Consider the following 21,332-nt stretch of genomic DNA (forward strand, 5'->3'; position numbering starts at 1 on the left):
AAAGATACGATGGATGTTAGCTCTCATCATATGAATACCCGACAGCTCTTCCCTTTGCCTACCCTCCTCCACAGAGAATGAACAGGTTAAATTGCTTTCCCAGTTTCCTTTGCTGTTTAGGACTGATCCTGTGACCCTTTTCTAGCCAGTGAGGCACCAGAGAACATCTGTTGAGGGGCTTCTGGAAGAGATTTTCTTCCTGATTTAAAAATAAAAAAAGAGGCAGTCGAGGAAAGCTCATTCTTACTGTCCTGGTTGTCCCATTTTCTGTCTTGGGATGTGCTGGAGTAAGGATGTGATGCCTGGATCTGTGGCAGCCATTCTATGACCATGAGGAAAGAGCCAGGAAATCTGATGTTGAGCCAGAACTCTGAGACTATCCAAATCTAATAAATCTAATAAATAAGATAAATAATAAATAAGATAAATAAATAAATAAATCTAATAAATAAGATCCAAAATCTTGTTTATTAAATAAACGAGAAATGTGCCTATCATTTATACCAGGCAAGCTTTCTATTATCTCTGGCCAAATGCACTTCGTACCTTCATAAGTTTTTATCACAAAATCCTAACAAGCAATTGGAGAGGAACTGATCAAAGGAATTCTGACCCAAACTACAAATACTCTCTAAAAACTCAAGTATTCCAAAAACAAACAGACAGACAAAAACCAAAAAAAAAAAAACCCCAAAAAACAAAACAAAAATCAAAAACTCCTTGTATTCTTACTGAAGTTTTCAAGGGAAAAAAAGAAACCAAACATCTTCATCATCTTGATCTTTGTTTTTATTATTATAAAGAATAAAACAGGCAGTCTCAAATTTCTTTTCCTGCTTATAAAAACTTTTGTGACTACTTCATTAACTACAGTTATGGTTTTGGGTTTGGAAATATTTTCTTCCTTTATGACACATAATTTGTTACATGGAGACTTGGTTTCACAGGAAGAGTCAATATGACCAGTGGCAGGTCTGTTCGTTGGGTGTATTTTTCAGGCTGAGAGGTCCTAACGATGGCGAAACTGTGAACGTATGGAATGAATTATTTTCGATTTCTTTGGACGTTTGAGGAAACCCAGGCTTCTTATCTCCACCTCTTAAGGACCTTTGGCAATGACAGCATGAAGCCCAAGAACGCCTGGGTTCCAGCAGCACTTGCTATGCAAGTAAATGGTTTCACGGTTTCAACTGCAATATGCACGGGGGAGTTGAGTGGCTTTTTAAAAAAATTTTAGTATTTATTGTTGAGAGACAGAGAGAGACAGAGCATGAGCGGAAGAGGAGCAGACACACACACACACACACACACACACACACACACACACACAGAATCCCAAGCAGGCTCCAGGCTCCGAGCTGTAGGCACAGAGCCTGACGTGGGGCTCGAACCCACGAACCGCGAGATCGTGACCTGGCTGAAGTCGGACGCTTAACCGACTGCGCCACCCAGGCGCCCCGGAAGTTGAGTGGCTTTTGTTTAAAGTTGGCCAAAAGATTCTGACAAACCGATATCCTGTCTGCACGTTGAGTCCCTTGGATGCAGGTACCAACCACACTTGCCTCTTGTTGGAACGTTTCATTTACGCCGTGGGATTTTGCTTCCAGCGCTCTGCTCAGTTCTCAAAGCGTGGTCCTCGGCCAGCAGCCCTGGGCCCACGGCGGAGCTTGCTACCAAGGCCGATCCTCCGGTCCTGCCCAGCCCACGGACTCAGAAACCCAGCAACCTGTGTCCTAACAAGCCACCCAGGTCGTTCTGATACGTGGTCGAGTTTGAGAACACTCTCCATGCGTCTCAGTAACACTTAACGCGGCTTTGCCTAACTGACGGAGTTCATCTCTCCTGGTTGTTGCTTTGCAAGAACGGCAAGAACTGTGTTGTTCCTCCAACAACACTTGCGTCATTAATATCAAACTGACCCCCTGCTACTCTTTGCGGGTATTTCTGCGTACACGGTTACTTTTCACCTTCAACCCGATTCATCATGCGACATCTTGGGAGATGTTTCAACGATGAAGCTCGATATACGTAGTCCCCCAAAATGCACACCCTTCTGCTGAGTGACAACAAGGTGTTCAACAGTGCTCAAGTTTGTTTGCAGGCTCGCAAAGACATTTGGGGTTTAAAAAAACTTTTTTTTTTTTTAATATTTGTCTTGAGAGAGAGCGTGAGTGGGGGGAGGGGTAGAGAGAGAGAGAGAGAGAGGGAGACACAGAACCCGAAGCAGGCTCCAGGCTCCTAGCTGTCAGCACAGAGCTGGACGCGGGGCTCGAACCCACGAGCTGTGAGATCATGACCTGAGCCGAAGTTGGACGCTTAACCAACTGAGCCACCCAGGAGCCCCTTGGTTGCCTTTTTAAAAAAACATGTTTATTTATTTATTTTGAGGGGGGGCAAGGGGCAGCAAGAGAAGGAGAGAGAAAATCCCAAGCAGGCTCTGCACGGTCAGCGCAGAGCCCGATGTGGGGCTCGATCTCATGAATCACGCGTGAGATCGTGACCTGAGCCGAAATCAAGAGTCAGTTGCTTAACGGACTGAGCCACCCAGGCACCTCAAGGTTGTCTTTTCAGCCTTGTTTCCTCTGATGCACAGAAGTTTGATGGATTTCCATTTGTCTATTTCCGCCTTTAGGCAAAATAGACAAATTGCCTGTGCTTTTGGTGTCCTGGGGGAGGCAGCAGGAAACAAAGGGAGCCAGGCACCCAGCTGCAGGGGTCATTTTGGGGTGGGTCTGATGACACATAATGAGTGAGTCATCCCAAAGTAGCTGGGTCCAAGACCAGAAAGGGTTTGCTCAAGAGCTTGGGCTCTTAAGTCTTATCTCCTTGAGCCTCAGTTTCCTCAGCTGGAGAATGGGTACAATTTCTATTCCTACCTCCTAGAGCTATTGTGAAGAGTAGAAATCACTCATGGAAAACTGCTACCACTGTTGTCATTTTTCATGGACTTATTCAGCAAATATTAAAAAAAAATTCTTTTAATGTTTAGTAATTTTTGAGAGACAGAGACAGCATGAGTGGGGTTGGAGCAGAGAGAGAGGGAGACCCAGAATCCGAAGCAGGCTCCAGGCTCCGAGCTGTGAGCACAGAGTCCGACGCGGGGCTCAAACTCAACAGCTGCGAGATCGTGACCTGAGCTGAAGTCCGACGCTTAACCGACTGAGCCACCCAGGCGCCCCAGAGCAAATATTTCTCTAAATGTTTGTTTATTTTGAGAGAGAGTGAGAGTTGTTTAACTGAGCCACCGAGGCGTCCCTCGTTTATTAAGCACCTACTGCGGGCCAGACACCGTTCTAGGCACTAGAAACACATCAGTGAGCCAAAGGGACAAACGGAAGTCCCTGCCTTCGTGCCTGGGTGGCTCAGTCAGCCGAGCGTCCGACTCTTGATTTTGGCCTAGGTCCTCACCTCCCGGTTCGTGAGATCAAGCCGCGTGTCGGGCTCTGCGCGGACAGCATAGAGCCTGCTTGGGATTTTCTCTCCCCTTCTTTCTCCGCCCCTCCCCACGCTCAGAAAAAAATCCCTGCCTTCGTGGAGCCCACACTCTAGTTGGCGCAGGCAGTAACTTCCCCACACGCCATATAGCTAATACAGATATATAGCTAAACGCTATGGAGGAAAATACACAGAGAAGGGGTCCAGGGAGTGCTGGGGGGCCGTGCACTTTCAAGTAGGGGGATCTGTGAGGGCTTCGGGGAGAGGGTGACGTTTCAGAACTCGGAAGCACGTAACTGGTCACAGTGTCTGTTGCAGGTGATGGAATTCAACACACGAGAGAGGAGCACTGGGGAGCCTCCGGGCTGGCTTTAGAAAGGGTCCCCCGTCCCCGCCGTCCCCTCTGGCTTCTTTCTAGGAGGCCCTGGGAATAGCAGGGCCTACAGATACCCAGGGGAAGGCTTCGAGTGGCCTTGGTCACTGGGGGGCGGCCTCAGGCCCCTTTAGGTGTCTGTGTGTGATGGGACACCCGAGTAGCCATTCGTTCCCAGGCGTTGAGGGGGTGTGAACAGTCCCACTGACACGAGGCCAGCTTTTCGCATGCGGTTCAGGGCCCCGCCGCCTCCTCCTCTGGCTTGGCTATGAAAGTCAAGTCCCACGTTCAGTGAGGTCCGCCCCCTGCCCCCACACCCTCCGGCAGCTCACGGCCTCACACACCTGCTTTGGGCTTTCGGTCTTGTTTCTTGTCCCTGGGGGATTTCCCCGGCTTTCTGGGTGTCCAGGCGTGCACCCGAGAGCCCGTCTGTTGTAGTTAAGTCCCGGTTTGTGGCCAGAGCACCGTGGGTGTTGGGTTACTCGGTTATGAGGCTGCTTAAAATATAAGACTGTTAGATGAATGTTACAGAAGCCAAATGTCTCGGAGGTCACGCCCCTCAGTGTCTTAACCCGCTGGGCTCACGCGGACCAGCGGGAGCTCCTTTTCCGCAAAACGGCCTTCAGCCCTTCGGATATCTGACGGCACTGTTCACATCCTCCAGCGCTTCTGGCTTCTCCCGTCTCTCCTTCAATTTTTATTTAAAAAAAATTTTTTTTTAACGTTTATTTTTGAGACAGGGAGAGACAGAGAGGGGGGAGGGTCAGAGAGAGAGGGAGACACAGAATCTGAAACAGGCTCCAGGCTCTGAGCTGTCAGCCCAGAGCCCGACGCGGGGCTCGAACTCACGGACCGCGAGATCGTGACCTGAGCCGAAGTCGGACGCTTAACCGACTGAGCCACCCAGGAGCCCCTGTATTTTTAAAAATTAACTAATTACTTTTGAGAGAGAGAGAGAGACAGAGAAAGAGAGAGAGACTGCAAGTGGGGAAGGGAAAGAGAGAGAGGGAGAAAATCTCAAGCAGGCTCTGCACTATCAGCACAGAGCCCGACGTGGGGCTCGAACTCACAAACTGTGAGATCAGGACCTGAGCCGAAGTCAGACGCTTAAGCCACTGAGCCACCCAGGCATCCCTGTTTTTTTTTTTCTTTTTCTTTTTAAATAAAAGTAAACATTAACTGTAGAAAATCTAGGGAGTACAGAAAAAGCACAGAGAAGAAAATAAAAACTGCCCAAGGCCATCAACATGGCAATATACATGTGTGCATTATGTGCTCATTACGTTCTGTATTTTTTTCTCTAAAGCACTAATCTCTACTGTGATCAAATAATTACTTGGGGGGCGCCTGGGTGGCTCGGTCAGTTAAGCGTCCGACTTCGGCTCAGGTCGTGATCTCATGGTCCGCGAGTTCGAGCCCCGCGTCGGGCTCTGTGCTGACAGCTCGGAGCCTGGAGCCTGTTTCGGATTCTGTGTCTCCCTCTCTCTCTGCCCCTCCCCTGCTCGTGCTCTGTGTCTCTCTCTGTCTCAAAAATAAATAAACGTTAAAAAAAAAATTACTTGAGAAATTATCTAATCGTGGTCCTCCCCTCCCTCTGGTTGGATGAGACACCCGAGGTCACGCTTGTCCTCTCCATCTCTGTCTCCCAGCAACTAACACAGAACTTGGCAAAGGGCAGGGGCTCAAAAAATATTTGTGAATTAATGATACCTAATGGCTAACACATTCTTTGTATGTAGATTTCAAAAGTGTAAAACTGGGATGATGGCTTGAATCATTTACAGTCCCCTTTTGTTAAAAAACGTCACCATTTGAAGCTGTTGGCCAGGCTATCATTCACCTAAATCACAATTTCAAATGGCTACATTCTATTCCTTCATTTTGGTTGAGCTATATCATCCATTCCCCTGTTTTTAACACTGAGTTGGCTTCTGGGTATTTATTTGTATAAATAACACCTACCCCAAATTAAAAAAATTTTTTTTCATGTTTATTTACTTTTGAGAGACAGAGCACGAGCAGGGGAAGGGCAGAGAGAGAGGGAGACACAGAATCCGAAGCAGGTTCCAGGCTCTGAGCTGTCAGCACAGAGCCCGACGCAGGGCTCGAACCCACGGACTGTGGTATCACCGCCTAAACCAAAGTCAGTCGCCCAACGGACTACGCCACCCAGGCACCCCCACCCCAGATTTTTAACTGACCTCTGGATACTTTGGATACATTCCTCTAAGTTGCAGGATTGGTCAGAGTGGTATGGTCACCGTGTTCCTTGGTGATACATGATTATAAGATCCTTTCTGCAAATCTAAATCAATTTACATTCTCCCCTTCACTTTTGCTAGCACATCAGCTATTTGACAGAACAAAATGAGATCATTTTCGTTAACCCACATTTTTTTCAAGCAACTGGTGAGGATGAATTCCTTTTGACATTTTTTTTTTTTAATCCATCCCTGTACCTTCTGTAGTGAACTCCCTGTTCATGCTATTTTTTCTTTTGTTTTTTTTTTTTCTATTGAATTTCACTTTTTTCTTATTGACTTGTACATGAGCTTTACAGACTAAGGATATCGTTACATTGTCATATATTCAAATCGATTGTACTTTTCTGTTTCTTCCAATGTTGTCCACGTGTACGATTGACATTTAGGGTTCTGGAACCAAATGCAAACTCAGAATTCATCTCCTAAGAAAAAAGGCCACTCATGCCCCTCCAAAGGGTTTTCACGCTTGTCCAACGTGAGGTCCCAGCCTGACACCGCCCCGTCTCCTCTGCGGCAGCTGATTGGTCCAGCAGCAGATACCTACAGGAGCTGAGCCAATCAGACCCGCTCGCCCGGAAGGTAGGAATTGGGACTAAGATCCCGCAGTTTGGTGTGAACTTTCCTTTTGTGGGGGAAAAAAAAGGCATAAAACCTGGGGGCAGTCATGCAGATAGCTTCTTGGGATCTTGGGATCTATCTGGGGATAGACAGATCTGGGGATCTCTGTAAAACGCAGGTGCAATTCAGTAGTTCTTTAAAACAAGCCTTCGGGGCGTCTGGGTGGCTCAGTCGGTTAAGCGTCCGACTTGGGCTCAGGTCACGATCTCGCGGTCCGTGAGTTCGAGCCCCGCGTCGCGCTCTGTGCTGACAGCTCGGAGCCTGGAGCCTGTTTCAGATTCTGTGTTTCCCTGTCTCTCTGACCCTCCCCCGTTCATGCTCTGTCTCTCTCTGTCTCAAAAATAAATAAACGTTAAAAAAAAAAAAAAATTAAAACAAGCCTTCATCGGCTGGTTCAAATTCCCAGGGCCCTTTCAGAGCCACGGAGATGTTACCGCCAGGGGAAGGGGATCTGGATATTTCCACGTTTCACCGAAGTTTCAGGGGCTTCTGAGGCACAGACACGTTTGAGAAACACTGTCATGAGGGTGTTCTAAGGGCTGGTGTGTAAGTGGTCAAGTGCACAGATTCTCTAGCCAGGTGGCTTGGATTTGCTACTTTCTGGCTCTGTCAACTTGGACAGCTATTTAACCCCTTTGTGCCTTAGCTGGTTATTGGTAACATGGAGATTAATCATTCTTCGCATCTAATTTATGGCTCATATGCAGTGCTTAGAAAAGACATGGTGAATAAGCACTCACATAAGAATTGGCTCTATTATTGTCGGATTCTTCCAGCAAATCATTATGTAGTTTATCTTACTAAATCGCTCACCTGCTCAACAACCTTCAATGGCTCCCCGGTTCCTTCGGAATAAAGACCAGAGCTGAAGCATGGTTCCTAGCACATACACTCTTTGTCCCTCCAGCCACTGTTACCAGATACTGCCTGGAGCTTCTCGACATCTAAAGCACCATTAGGAAATACCCCCTTCCCACCATCTTCCTCCCAAAGGCCAGTGAGTCTTTCAAGGACTATTATACATTTGATCTCATTTCCCCCCCTTGGCTTTCCCCACTGGGACCAATCTACTCCATTAACTCTTTGCACAAGGCCAGACTTGTCACCGACGGCTGGTTTTGTATGTCTTGCAGCTAAATTCTCCTCCCCCGTGGGCTTGGAATTCTCCAGGGGCAGGCATCTCCATTATCTCGGCTCCCGCGTCTGCTGCACAGCAGTCTCACGGGACTGCCCTCCCTGGACCCTCAGGATGGGGCAGACACCAAGTCACATGCTACACGCACATTAATCTAATCCTACAGCTGCCCTTTCCCGTGTCCCTTCCAGAACTGTTTTATTGAGGGTCTCCGGTGTGCCAGGTCTGGTGCTGAGGGGGCAGGAAAGCAAGACGATTAGGTCCCTGCGGGCAGGGAGATCTACAATCCAGTAAACAAGAAATTAAACCACTGATTGGGGGCCCACGGGCCAAACTGAGCCTTCGGATTCTCTTTCAAGGCTTCCAAAACCAGCTAGGTGGGCTGGACCTTCCCTGTATCAATGTCCTCTGGCCAGAGACACTAGGGACATGCCTGTGGCTGAGTAAGTCTGTCACTCATTGCGGCAGGAAAGCGTCATTCCACGAGAGCCACGGGGCATCTCAGTACCCGGTGGCTACAAAGGACTTCTTACTGGTTTGGGGCTCACGTTAAGCGAGGTTTGGGGAGGCCTGAGGAAGCCGGCCTGCAAGCCGTCAGAAAGTGGGGAAAAGCCTAGGATTTGGTATCTTAGTTAAGACTGAGGAGGAGAAAAGGCTCACCTGTAATAGGCAGAGAAGCGTGGGGGAGGGGATGTCGGGTATCTGGCGTCGCAGGAGGGAGCGGTCTAGTTGTGGTCCTGTCCCACCACGGTCCCAGAGCGGCCCAGCTCATGCTGGCCTTCTGGGAACTGTTTCCCAGGAGAACAGAGGACAGGGGACCAGCACAGCCTGCCTGGTAGAGCCAGCCCACCTCCTAGTCATACCAAGAGGAAGCTGGTGTCGGTTCCTGGCTATCAGGAAGCTTTCCTTTCCCAGCTGGTGGTCCCCAGGCCCTCCCACTCCCCATCGTGGCATATCTGCTCCTGCATTCACCGTCTCCGCCTGCCCTCTGACAGCATCTGAACCCACTTCTCCAGCTAACTAAAGACTGCTTATCCGCAAATTGCTAGTGAATCACAAGCGAGATAAATAAGTGCCGGGTGGGGAAGCGGTAAAACACGTAACCTCGGGGGTGTGGGGAGAGTGAGAAATCACGGAGAGCTTCTAGGTGGAGGTGACCTTTTAGCGTGGGACCCAAAGGGTAGGAATTAACTAGAAGGGGAGAGAAAGAAAGATCCTTCTGGGTCAAGAGATCGATTCAACTACTCTTGGCTGGGGGCTTGTCATGGGCCGGGCCCTGCAGCCGCATTTTCTGTGCTGTTTCATTGCGTTTTCACAGCCCTCGGATGTGGTTAAGTACGAGGGGCTAACACTGACAGCTCTAAGCGTCTTCCCTGGGGGAGGCCCGGCTAGAACCCTCTGAGGTGAGTACCGGCATGTTATATAGCTGGGGAAACAGACACTGAGATCCTGTTACCTGCCCAAGGTTACCTGACCACAGGTGGGGGCGGCTGGGAATCGAACTCAAGGCAATCGGACCCAGACTCTTTAACCATCAAACCCCGTGGCCTTTCTATCTATTCTTATCCCCACTTCGAAAACAAGACACCAGGAGCTCCTATAATTTGCCATGGTCACGGCCGGGATTCCAACTCAGGAGCCTAACTCCTAAGCCCCGTGATTTTTAGAATCTTAGAAAATGTATGTGGGCTGCTCACTATTTTTTTCACCAGCATAAGAACCTGTGGAAAAGTTCTTTAGCCAAACGCCAGACAAAAGGCAGCTTTCGAAGCAGGCAGAGAATCAAGTTTACTTTACATCCACCTACTACTAGGATTCTCTTTTAGATTCAACTATATTATTGGACAGAGAAGGGACGGAGAGGAGTTGAGCGATCCGGCAAGGTTTGGCTTTAGTCAACGACTGGGAGGCACAAACAAGTTTGGACAGTGTCTGCGTGAGAATATCTGGAGAAGTCTGCCTGCCGGGGGTCAGACCGTGGCCTCGAGCAGCGAGGGACTCTCCAACTTGGCCGAGACGTGGAATCCCTTAGGAGCTTGTTAAAAATACAGATGCCTGAGCCTCGGCCCCAGAGACTCGGCTGCAGGAGGTGGGGCCCGGGCATCGGTATCTTTAACAAGCTCCCCAGAGACTCTGGTCCACGGGAGGGTCTCGGAACTGCCACTAAATGGAACAGGGAAGCCCAAGCTTTCGGGGAGTCAGGCCCAGAAGACCAAACGAAACAGTGTGGAAGAAGGGGGGAGAAGGCAGGCTTCCGGTTGTTGTGTGGCAGAGAAGCAGGAATGATTAACAGACTGCAGATCTCACGTCCATTCGCCACCTGTTCATAACGGCGGTGGTTTACTGAGCCCAATGACTCCGTCCCAGACCCTTTATGTGGATTATCACAGAGTCCTCCAATAACACAATGATTACTAGGTATTAGGCACCTAATTCTATTACCTAACAGCATTAGGTGTCACCGTAACCTCTTTTTGCACACGAGGAATATTAAGCAGAGAGCAGCTTGCCCGCGGTCTAGGGCTGGTGGGTGGCAGACAGGGGTGCAAGCCTGGCAGTCTGTCTCTGGAGCTCGGAGCTCCCTGCAGCGCTGTGAGCTGGGCGCACAGGGGTCTCCAGGCCCAGCCTGAACGTACGGGGCGGCCGGCACAACCCAGGCATGGCCAGCGTGAGGGATGGCAGGGTGGTAGAAATGCCAAGGAAGGGTAAGCGTCCTTGAGCAAAGACACAGGACGCAAGAAGGAGCAGGTTTGTGGGTGCGGGATCAGCCTCACGACGGACGGGAGACTGGGGCAGCTGGTCATTCCCTGAGCAAAGGCTGGTGCTGGGGATCCGGTGGTGGACGGGAGGGGTGCTGCCCTTGACCTCACAGTGCCCATGGCTCAGTGACGGGACAGACCTGAAGTTTGTTCCCCAGATATTCATTTAATTACAGGGACCTGGCCTGGCTCGGGGGAACAGCATGTGTGTGTGATGTTCGAGACGGGATCTCCGAGGAGATGCCTTTAAGCTCTGCTCTGACGTCTGCGTAAGAAGGAGTCCCCTGCAGAGGGAACAACACGGTACGAAGCCGCCAAGGCAAGGAAATGGGGTTCATTGGAAAACAGAGGACTTCGGCTGGGCTGCCGCCAGAGTGAAGGGGGTGTCCTGAGATGAAACCAGATCCTCTGTGTGGACGGTCATGCCAGGTAAAGGCAGGAAAAGTATTTCAGGCCCGAGGAACAGCCCGAGGAAAGGCTCAGAACCCAGAAAGGGGCAATGGCCACAAGTAAAAGCCTCCTGAACCCGAGGCATTGTTCTACAGGCTTCGTACCCAGTGTGTGGGGTGATGGGAGTTTGACTGCGAGGACAGCGAACAGGGACAGGGCCGCTGGGGTAAAGGCCAAAATGTGTAAGTCCTGGGACTGTCCCGAACTTGTGGTGGCCGCTGGCCGTGTCTCCTCCCCACTTACAGCTTCCCTTGGACCAGCAGTAAAATCAGAAGGTTGCCCCCTTAAGGCTTGTGAGTGATCAGATCATTATATTTCAGTGTTTTAAAAACTCGGCAGAGGGGCACCTGGGTGGCTCAGTCGGTTAAGCGGTGGCCTTCGGCTCAGGTCATGATCTTGCAGGTGACAAGTTCAAGCCCCGCATCCGGGTCTCTGCTGTCCGCATAGAACCCACTTCAGATCCTCTGTTGCCCTCTCTCTCCCCCTCCCCCACTCATGCTCACTCTCTCTCACTCAAAAACAAATACACTTTGGGGAAAAAAAAACTCAGCAGAAACATTCTTCTGGATGCGTTAAGAAGACAACCACAAAACTTTGCTTATTGCCAAAAAAATGGAAACACCAACACAGGACAGAATCAGCAAGGTGCAGGTTGGTGGCCCGCCCCCGGTCAGACGTTCTCTCCACTCCTCAGCTCCAGGCTAACCACCTGCTGAACAGTGTGGGAGAAAGGCTAGAAGAAGCCTGCAGACTCCGTCAAGCTTATAGATGTATTTTGTTCGGCCAACAAAGTTTGAAAATGTAGGACATTTTATATTTTTCAGCCTCTCTGAAGAACCCAAATATCTAAGTGACCGGATCCAAAGGGCAGCTGTACCTTTGGATGAGTCGCACATGGTTTTTCTCTATGCTTGTTCTCTACCACAGTCCCCCCTCCCACCCCAGCAGTGCCCGTCACCTGACGTACAGCTTCTATCATTAACATTACCTACCTCATTCCTTTTCTAGAAGCCTGCCTGGAATACTATGCATGTATGCATATGTATGTGTATTTTTTTTTTTTTTTACACTTACCCTGGGAATCTATGTCCGTACAAAGATCTAGCTCCCCTTTTCAAGGCTAAGTCATACTTCATTGTCCAGTTGTCCAAATCTCTGATGCCTACTTATCTCATCGTCTCTTGATGTATACATGTATATATACAAAGTTTCCACTTTCTTTCTTTTAATGTTTATTTCTTTATTTAGAGAGACATGGGAAGGGCAGGGAGAGAGAGGATCCCAAGCAGGCTGCATGGTCAGTGTAGAGCCCGACTCGGGGCTTGAACTCACGAACCTCGAGATCGTGACCTGGGCCGAAATCCACAGTCGGACGTTCAACCGACTGCGCCACCCAGGCACCCCTAAAGGTTCCACTTTCTTGACCGTATATACCGTAAATGAATAAAATTTTACAGGATACATAGGTTTATAAAATTTTACGGGATAAATACCGCGAAGTGGACTTACTGGGTAAATGTGTTAATGTACATTTTAAAATTTGAAAGATTTTAAGTTTAAAAGATATCACAAAATTGCCCAGGTTATATGAGTTTACATCCCCGGAAAATGAAAGCCGTTTCCTGTCCGAAGTCTTTTCACTTACATTTCTTTAATGACTAAGGTGACAGAGCATCCTTTCATGTTTGGTGGCCCTTCGTATATCATCTGTTGCCCTTTGCTGACTTTTCCATTTGGTTCTTTTTCTCTACTTTTATTGATTTTAGGAGTTCTGTCTACGGCCATACCACCCTGAACGCGCCCAATCTCGTCTGATTTTAGGAGTTCTTTGTATATGAAGGACATTAGGCCTTGGCCATCGATGCTGCAGTTCCCCCACCCCCCCGCCCCCAATTGTGGGTCTTTAATTTTATACATTGTTTTTACTTTGGAAACATTGTAACTTTATTTGTAGCCACACACGATTCTTTTCCTTTTGCTAGAGGATTTAAGTTTATTTATTTTGAGAGAGAGAGGCAGAGAGAGAATCCCAAGCAGGCTACACACTATGAGCACAGAGCCCAAAATGGGGCTCGAACTCTTGGAGTCATGAGATCATGACCTGAGCCGAAACCAAGAATCGGGCACTTCACCGAATAAGCCGCTCAGGCACCCCTATATACATATACATATACATATACATATACATATACATATACATATACATATACATATACATATACACACGTATATATACATATACACATATATATGTATATGTATATGTGTATATGTATATATACGTGTGTATATGTATATATGTACATGTATACATATATATACATATACATACGTATATATACATATACCCCTATGTATATATACATATACACATACCCCTATGTATATATACATATACATATGTATATATACATGCATGTATATATACATATACATATGTATATGTATACCCCTATGTATATATACATATACATATACCCCTATGTATATATACATATACATACACACATATATACATATACATATACGTGTATATGTATATGTTTTTACGTGTATATGTATATGTGTATGTATATATGTATGTATGTATATGTATATCTGTATGTATATGTATATATGCATGTATATGCGTGTATATGTATACATGTACATGTATGTGTATGTATGTATATGTATATGTTTTGTTTATATATATATATATAGTATTTTTCAAGTCTTTATTTTTAAGTAATTTCTATACCCAATGTGGGGCTCAAATTCACAGCCCCGAGATCAAGAGTTGCACGTTATACCAACTGAGCCAGCCAGGCGCCTCATGGATTTGAATTTACAAACCTGAATGCTTTTAACTAAGGAATCACATTCTTTGTTTCCCCACAGGATCCAGCAGTGTTTGTGCTGTGTCCTCATAAATGGGTGACTTCATGTTTTTAAAGTTGTCTGTCTGGTCCCTTGAGACGGATTATAGAGGCATAAGTCGAGATATATGTTTGTGCACAAGTGTTTTTATGTGAGTGTGTATGTGTGTGTGTATATTTACTCTAGAACTTTGATGGTTTCGTTGTGAAATGAAACCATTTCAATTTTGGATCCATCTGCAGTTTTTTCGAAGCGGGCTTCAAGCCCAGCATGGAGCCCAGTGCGGGGCTTGAACTCACGACCCTGAGATCAAGACCTGAGCTGCGACCAAGAGTCGGTTGCTTAACTGACGGGAGCCCCCAGGGGGGCCCTGCAATTTATTTTTGGTGGAGTAAATGAACACAACCAAGAACTAGGATGAACTTTTCCATCTTTCTGGCAGGCAGCACAGGGGAGGGTGGACGTCAATGCCTGCTGGTAGATTCAAAACAAACCTATGTTGTTTGTCCCTTTATAAAAATGAAGCAAATTCTGGGATGATACACACAGTCCCACCACCCAAAACAACTGCCTTTTTCCCATGCAACGTATTTCCTGCAAGTATTTTTGTTTCCTTAGTATGTACAGGTTTTTGTTTCAGAAATCTGTTTTTTGCCTGTTTCGACATGTGACAGCATCTCTAACTGCTAACGCTTGACGTTTTCACCCAGCAGTTCCCAAACCTGGCTGGGCAGCTGGCTTCCCAGTGGAGCTTGTTTAAAGAGAGTGAATCCGTGGGGTGCCCGGGTGGCTCGGTCAGTTAAGCGTCCAACTGTGGCTCGGGTCATGAGTTCGAGCCCCGCGTCAGGTTCTGTGTCTCCCCGTCTCTGTGCTCCTCTCATGCTCTCCCTCTCTCAAAATTAAAAATAAATAAACATGAAAGAAAAAAGAAAAAGAATCCACAACCCCACGGGGTGGACCCCGGGAATCCACGTTTTCAATGAGTTCCACGCAGGTGCCTGGGACATAAGCAGGACACCTCTCCCGTCCCCCCGGCCGTACCTGTGATCGTCTGGGTCTCGGAGGTGATGGTCCTGCTGGTGGCCTGAGTCTGGGCGGCAGGCACGGTTTCTTCAGACACAAACTGGACCGTGCTGGGGGCGGCCCCGGACGAGCCGGTCAGCGGGCAGCCGCTCTGCTTATGAGCCACAAAGGCATCCAGGTTGTTAAACTGCTGCTTGCAGATGCCGCAGATGTGGATGTCCGGAGTAAGTTCCACCAGCACCGTTGTGCCACCTGGAACTCCATGGGACAAAGGGAAAGTCACAGATTAATTAAGCGGTCAATTCCAAACAGCTTCACATTGCAACACCGACCAGACTCGCGGCAGCGAGGGCCAGTTGTTGGCGCAATGTCCGTTCTGCTCCCTTCTTTTGTCCCAGCCAGCAGCAGCGTTCCCAGACCCAACTTCCGGCTCCTGACACCTTTGGGCCGTTGCCCGTGGGGACACCGGTGGCATTTTACGCAAGAAAGTTCTTTGGTGTGCAGGGCTGCTTGCACTCTGAAGGACCAGGAGCTAGTCCTATCCCAACGAAAGGTAGTTGTACTTCCCAGTCATTAGGAAAACCAACCCCTCCGCTTGGACAATCCTCCCGCTCCCATCCAGGAGAACTACTAGTCTAAATAATCTTGGTCCCTTACATACTTGGGAACTTCTGGGAAAATCTGGCTTTCGTGATAAAAAGGGATTAGACATGGTTGGCACTGGTCCCCTGCTCTTCTGGCCTTGCATGCGGATGTGATGCCAGGAGCTTCTGCAGCCATATTGTTACTATAAGGGAAATGCTAAAGTCCCTACAGATGCTCATCCTTACTTCATTGATCCCCTGAATCAACCAATCCCAGACTTTTCATTAGGCTGGGATAGTTCAGTTTGTTACCTGTAGCCAAAATTCACTCCTAACTGATAGGGGTACTGTTTCTCAACAGTCCATAATGATACCAAAAGTTAACCATAATGATACCAAAAGTTAACACCGTGTTAACATTTGCAAAGCACTTCCCACAGTATCTGGCACTGTATAAGAAAGTGCTATGTAAATGTTTGCTAAATAAATACAATCAGGTACCTGCCTGGCTCATACAGTTAAGCGTCAGACTTCGGCTTGGGTCATGATCTCACAGGTTCGTGGGTTCAAGCCCTGTGTCTGACTCTGTGCTGATGGGGTGAAGCCGGCTCGGGATCCTCTCTCCACCCCTCCCCTGCTTGTGTGAGCACACATGCATGCACACTCTCTCTCTCTCTCTCAGAATAAATAAAAGTTAAAAACATATAAAAAAGATACACAATGAATGAGTCTCTAATAGGACTACCTTTATTTTTATTTTTCAAATTTTCTTTGCCTCATCATAAGGAAACTCATGTTAATCACAGAAAATTGGGAAGAGAAGAAGCAGAAGGAAAATCACTCACAATCTTTCCACCTCTGGGTACCATGAACATTACAAAACATTTTCTTCCATTCATTAACGCTTAAAAATTAAGATCATAATGTACTGTTAAATCGGTCTTTTCCCCACATAACATCACATAAGCGTTATGGCTAGATCACTAAAGTTTTTATAAATCTTATTATTTAATAGCACACGATCATATGTTATCCATGCATCATAACCTCAGTACTTATAAGGTCTTTATATTATTTCTAATTTTCCTCAAGTCTAAATCCTATGAAAACTACCTTTGTGCATACGTGGTTGGTATATATGCATCATAACTTTCTGAAAATTTATAAATATTTCCATTAGGTTCCCTTTTCCCCCAAGTTGAGCAAAGGCAAGTAACCTCTGTGTGGAAATACAATTTGGCCGACTTGCTAAAGACACAGGCTCTGGGCTGTGCTGTCACTTTTTTTATTTTATTTTACTTTTTTTAGGTTTATTTATTTATTTTGAAAGAGAGAGAAAGAGAGCACATAAACGGCAGAGGGGAAGAGAGAGTGGGAGAGCAGAGAATCCGAAGCAGGCTCCACGCTGTCCGTGCAGAGCCCGATGTGGGGCTCGAACTCACAAATCGTGAGATCAAGACCTGAGCTGAAGTCGAGATCTGGACACCCAACCGACTGAGCCACCCAGGCACCCCTGTGTTGCCACGTTGTATAAGCCGTCTTGCAGAGTGCCGTGTGCACTTGAGTACATCAAAGTCGATGGATGGAAGAAACGAAGCCTTTTCTATTCCTCTGGAACACTGCCTCCCTGTCGCTGAGGTGCCCATGAGACTAACAGGGAAACAGGAACCAGGAAATGAAGTGATTTGCATCGATGAGGATTCCTTAATGACCGAACAAGACTGATACCCAGTATGGAAGGGTCTTAATAAGAATGGCTCCAGGATGTGGCCAAGTGTACAGGTCATGACCGAGACTTGCCTTAGAATCCAGACACTACGATTTACAGTGACTCGGGCTTCGTCTCTCTCGTCTGTAAAATGGGAAGTTTCTGTTGCAGAGGAAGGTGCCAAGGATTAACCGAGATCGTGCTTGTAAAAGGCCAGCACAGGGTCTCCGTCCCCCGGCAGGAGTCTGGTGGTGCACTAAGCTACCCCATTTGAATGGGAGGGTATCCCCCTCTGAAAACTTGGGACTGATAAAATATACCTAACCTCCTGCATTTGTAGTGAGAATTAACAGACCAGATAAAAAACACTGGGCACGGGCACAAGCTTTTAACAGCAACCAGAAAGAATCCCTTTATCTTCATTCCATACTCCAAATCTGTCTCGGTATCAGAAAAATCTGGGGGTGTGTGTGTGGGGGGGTGTTGAACATGGACACATCTGAGCCCCACTTTGGAGATACTGAGTCATAATGGAGGTGGGCGCAGAAGGGGCTGGTGTTTAGAGAAATCTGGGCTTTTCACAAGTTATGCAAGGAATACCCAGCCAAGTTTGGGAGGCAATGTCTTCAAAACAGCTAAGAGAAGCGCTTACTATGCGCCCGGTATCTGCAACCCCCTGTGCCAGAGGTGGGTTCTCTAGGCTGTGTGCGTCCGAATCGTTCGGGGTAAGGCCAAGGATCCCCTCCCCCACGTCCCCCATCTCATGGGTGGGGCCCAGGGAGCTTTTATTTCTTTTCTCTTTTTTTTAAAAAATAAGCGCTCGCGCTCCCAGGTGGCTGGTTTGCGCTCAGGCTCCGGACCCCACTTTGGGAAACAATGCAGCGGGAGAAATGAGGTACGTGAATCAGGCTGCTGTCCTCGTCAGGCAAATTCAAATGAATCCCAAACTCAAAGAAAGCGACCACCGCCCCACTCCCCATTCAGATCTCCACCTTTCATGCGTAAAAGGCTTTGCAGTGCCGCGGCCAGCCCAGCCCGCCAGACCTCATGCAACCCTCGGATCCCCAGACTTCAATGATTTTTGAGCCGCCAAGGCAGAAGTTTTCCCATCAGCGTAATCGCAGTTACCCCCCAAACCCCCCAAACTCCGCCCGGAGGGGGGCGGGGAATACCCCGAGGGGGTGGCGATTGTCTGAACGGCGTGCCCTCCCCCACCGTTCCTTTGCAAGGGGTCTCGCCAGGCTGGAGAGCGCCCCCCGCCTTCCCCTGGCTTGGGTGCCCCCATCCCAAGCCCACTCCGGCGCCCCCTGCCCGGCGCGCCCGCCGCGGTGCCCGAGACGCCGGCTCCGGGCCGTCACCCCGATTTCGGGGCCCCGGGCCTGCTCGCTGCGTCGCAGACGTGCTTGGGCCCGGGCCCCGGAGCGCGCACTGGGCCCCGGAGCGCGCACTGCGCCCGGAAAAGCACTTACTTTGCACCGAGCCCGGGAAGCTCTCGCCCTCGCTGGTCGCGTTCATGGCCGCAGACTGGGAGGTCCCCGGCCGGCCGGGGTGCCAGGGTGGGGGGCGCTGATCTACATGGTGCAAGCACTTTTCCTTTTATTTTTCCACACCCCCCAGCCTTCCTTCTCCCAACTCCGCCAGGCGGGGAGGACGGATGTAAAGCAAGCTCCACTTCCGCTGCCTAGAGGGCGCTGGCCGGGCCCGGCCGCCCCAGCCTGGCTTTGCATCAGCGGCTCCCGGGGGAAGCTGCGGGCCAATCCCGATGCCCGGGCCGCGCGGCCTGGGAGCGCGGAATCCCCCGGGATCTGGACCGCGCACCAGCGTCCCGGCGGGTTGGGCGACCGCGGGCGGCGAGGGACGCGCCCCCACCCCCGGCCGCCGCCGCCCGGCCCGAACCCCTGCGGTCTTGGCCGAGGAGTCTGGCCTCCCCGGCTCGGTCGCTTTTGCACCTGCCGCCCTGGGCGTCGCTCCCGGATCACGGGGGGCGCTTTGCAGAGGGGACCGCGTCAGGCTGCGGTTGGGGGGTGGGTGCGCGGGGCGCGGCGGGCTGGGGAGAAACCCCAGCTGAGCGTCAGCGCCCGGCAAATCAGCGAAGCGCTGGGCGGGTCCCCTGCCCAGCTAGTGAAATACCGAGGACCGTGATCACGTGGATCGTAAGAGTAACAACTGGGCTCGAACGCCCACCCCGCGGGTTCTGCACACTTTATCGCGCACTGTCACCTGGCGGGCCCCTCTTAGAACGCCGGCTGCGGGGTCCACCCCAGAGTTTCTGATTCAGTGAAGTCTGGTGGGAGGTCCGAGAACAAGCATTTCCAAGTTTCCAAGTGAAGTCCCAGTCGTTGGTGGACGCAGCCCTCCCTGACCGGTACCCGCTCGGTGGACCTCGTCCCCTACTTCCCTCGGGCTTCAGCGGCAAACCGCTCACCAGCCTCAAGTCTCCTGTGCTACCGGTCTCTCCTTATCCACCTGCCACTCCCTACTCTCTTCTGGTCTTGATTCAAATTCACGTTCTTGGGGAGGCCAGTCTTGGCTAACCCATTCTATTTAAAAATGTTTTAATGTTTATTTACTTTTTGAAAGAGAGAGAGAGTGTGTGCGGGTGGGGGAGGGGCAGAGGGAGAGGGAGACACAGAATCGGAAGCAGGCTCCAGGCTCTGAGCTGTCAGGATAGAACCCCCTGCGGGGCTCGAACTCAGGAGCTGTGAGATCACGACCTGAGCAGAAGTCGGACGCTTAATCCACTGAGCCACTCAGGCACCCCATTGGGTAGCCCATTCTAATATTGAAGCTTCCTCTTCCCTCACCCGACTGCTCCCTGTCTCTCTCTGGTCTGCCTTTTCTTTCTTCTCAGAACTTATTACAGTTGGCGTTATGTATCTGTAGTGTATCTATCCATCCATGGATCCGTGGATCTAGGAGATAGATAATTTACTTGTGTATTACCTGTTCCCCCTTACACATTCAGAAGCTCCCAAGAAAGTGGGATTAAAAAAAAATATCTCTTTGCTTCACTGATATATTTATCCCCAGCGACTTGGCCTAGGGCCTGGCACATAGTAGCTTCTCAGTAAATATGACTGTATAACTAATGGAACTTTCCCTGCTGCTTCCTTTAAGGATTTGTTCATTCCTCCAATTCTTTCTGTGTGTTGCAATGTGCCAGGCACTGAGCTCACCCCTGGAGGTACGAGGGTGATCCAGATGATTTGGTACCTCTCTAATAGAACTTGCCGAGTGGCTAGTGATTGAGCCAACACTAAATATAGTCCTATCAGCAGTGTGATTTCGTAACAGCGATAAAGTCTCAGGAGACATAAAACAAGGCTGCGATAATGGCTGCAGGAATGGTCAAGGAAGGCCTCTCTGAGTAGCTAATAATCACACTGAGAGCAGGGAAGATCTGTAGGTGGTAGGTGGTGGAGGGGAGCAAGAGCCCTGAGGCAGGAATGAGCTGGATGCGAATTGGCCACTCCCCGCCCTCTGCGCGCCTTACCACTCTCCTCTTGCTTTGCTCAGGCCAGTGCCTTCTGCCATCCTGCTGTTGCCCCAGGGCCTCTGCATCTGTACCACCCTCTGTCTGGACTCTTTTCCCAGGACCGAATGCTTTCTGTCATCCAGGGCCAAAAGGAATGTCCCCTTCCTAGGGCGATTTTTCCTGTCTCCTATCTAAAGCATCTGCCCCTCTCGGCACTCTGCCACACCACCTTCGCTATACCTATCCCCAGCTGACAGGATCTAGAAAGGCCCTCCCGCTTAGGGCAATGTTTATTTTCGAATGCTTGATTACTGTGCGCCCAGGTGCACACCTCAATCAGCCCCACCCGGATCAAGATGCAGACGATTTCCAGCCTCTCCACCCTTCCGGGTCAATGATGCCCCAGCTCCCCAAGCCCGGAGAGGTAAGCGCCCCTCCGCGTCTGTTGCCACAGATTCCTTTTGTTGGGACCAGAATCCTTCCTATTTGCCTGCAGAGAAGAAACGCCTGGAGAGACCAAATTCTCAAGTCCCAGTCTGGACCTACTGCAGCTTTTCCTAGGGCAAGACCTGGTAATTTGCACGTATTTCACAAGCGCCACAGGTAATTCTTATTGAGATAAAAGCCTGGGCTTTGCCAACTGGTGGTG

General features: G+C 49.4%; 1 protein-coding gene across 5 annotated transcripts in view; it reads right to left on the minus strand.

The window, feature by feature from the left end:
* Window positions 1-19,278, minus strand: part of ZFP64 (ZFP64 zinc finger protein) — a 93,786-nt gene extending 74,508 nt beyond the window's left edge. Inside the window, exons 1-2 of one of the 5 annotated variants that reach the window (XM_058685990.1) lie at window positions 18,678-19,278; window positions 14,935-15,174 (exon numbers count right to left, since the gene is read on the minus strand). In XM_058685990.1, the coding sequence (XP_058541973.1) occupies window positions 14,935-15,174; window positions 18,678-18,723 (286 nt within the window). In that variant the 5' untranslated portion in view covers window positions 18,724-19,278. The remainder of the gene's footprint in view (window positions 1-14,934; window positions 15,175-18,677) is intronic. The other 4 variants (XM_058685988.1, XM_058685989.1, XM_058685987.1 and 1 more) reach the window with 4 other exon arrangements.
* Window positions 19,279-21,332: the final 2,054 nt, after the last annotated feature.

This window comes from Neofelis nebulosa, chromosome 9 (genome assembly GCF_028018385.1).
Source record: "Neofelis nebulosa isolate mNeoNeb1 chromosome 9, mNeoNeb1.pri, whole genome shotgun sequence".
NCBI classification, from domain to species: Eukaryota; Metazoa; Chordata; class Mammalia; order Carnivora; family Felidae; genus Neofelis; species Neofelis nebulosa.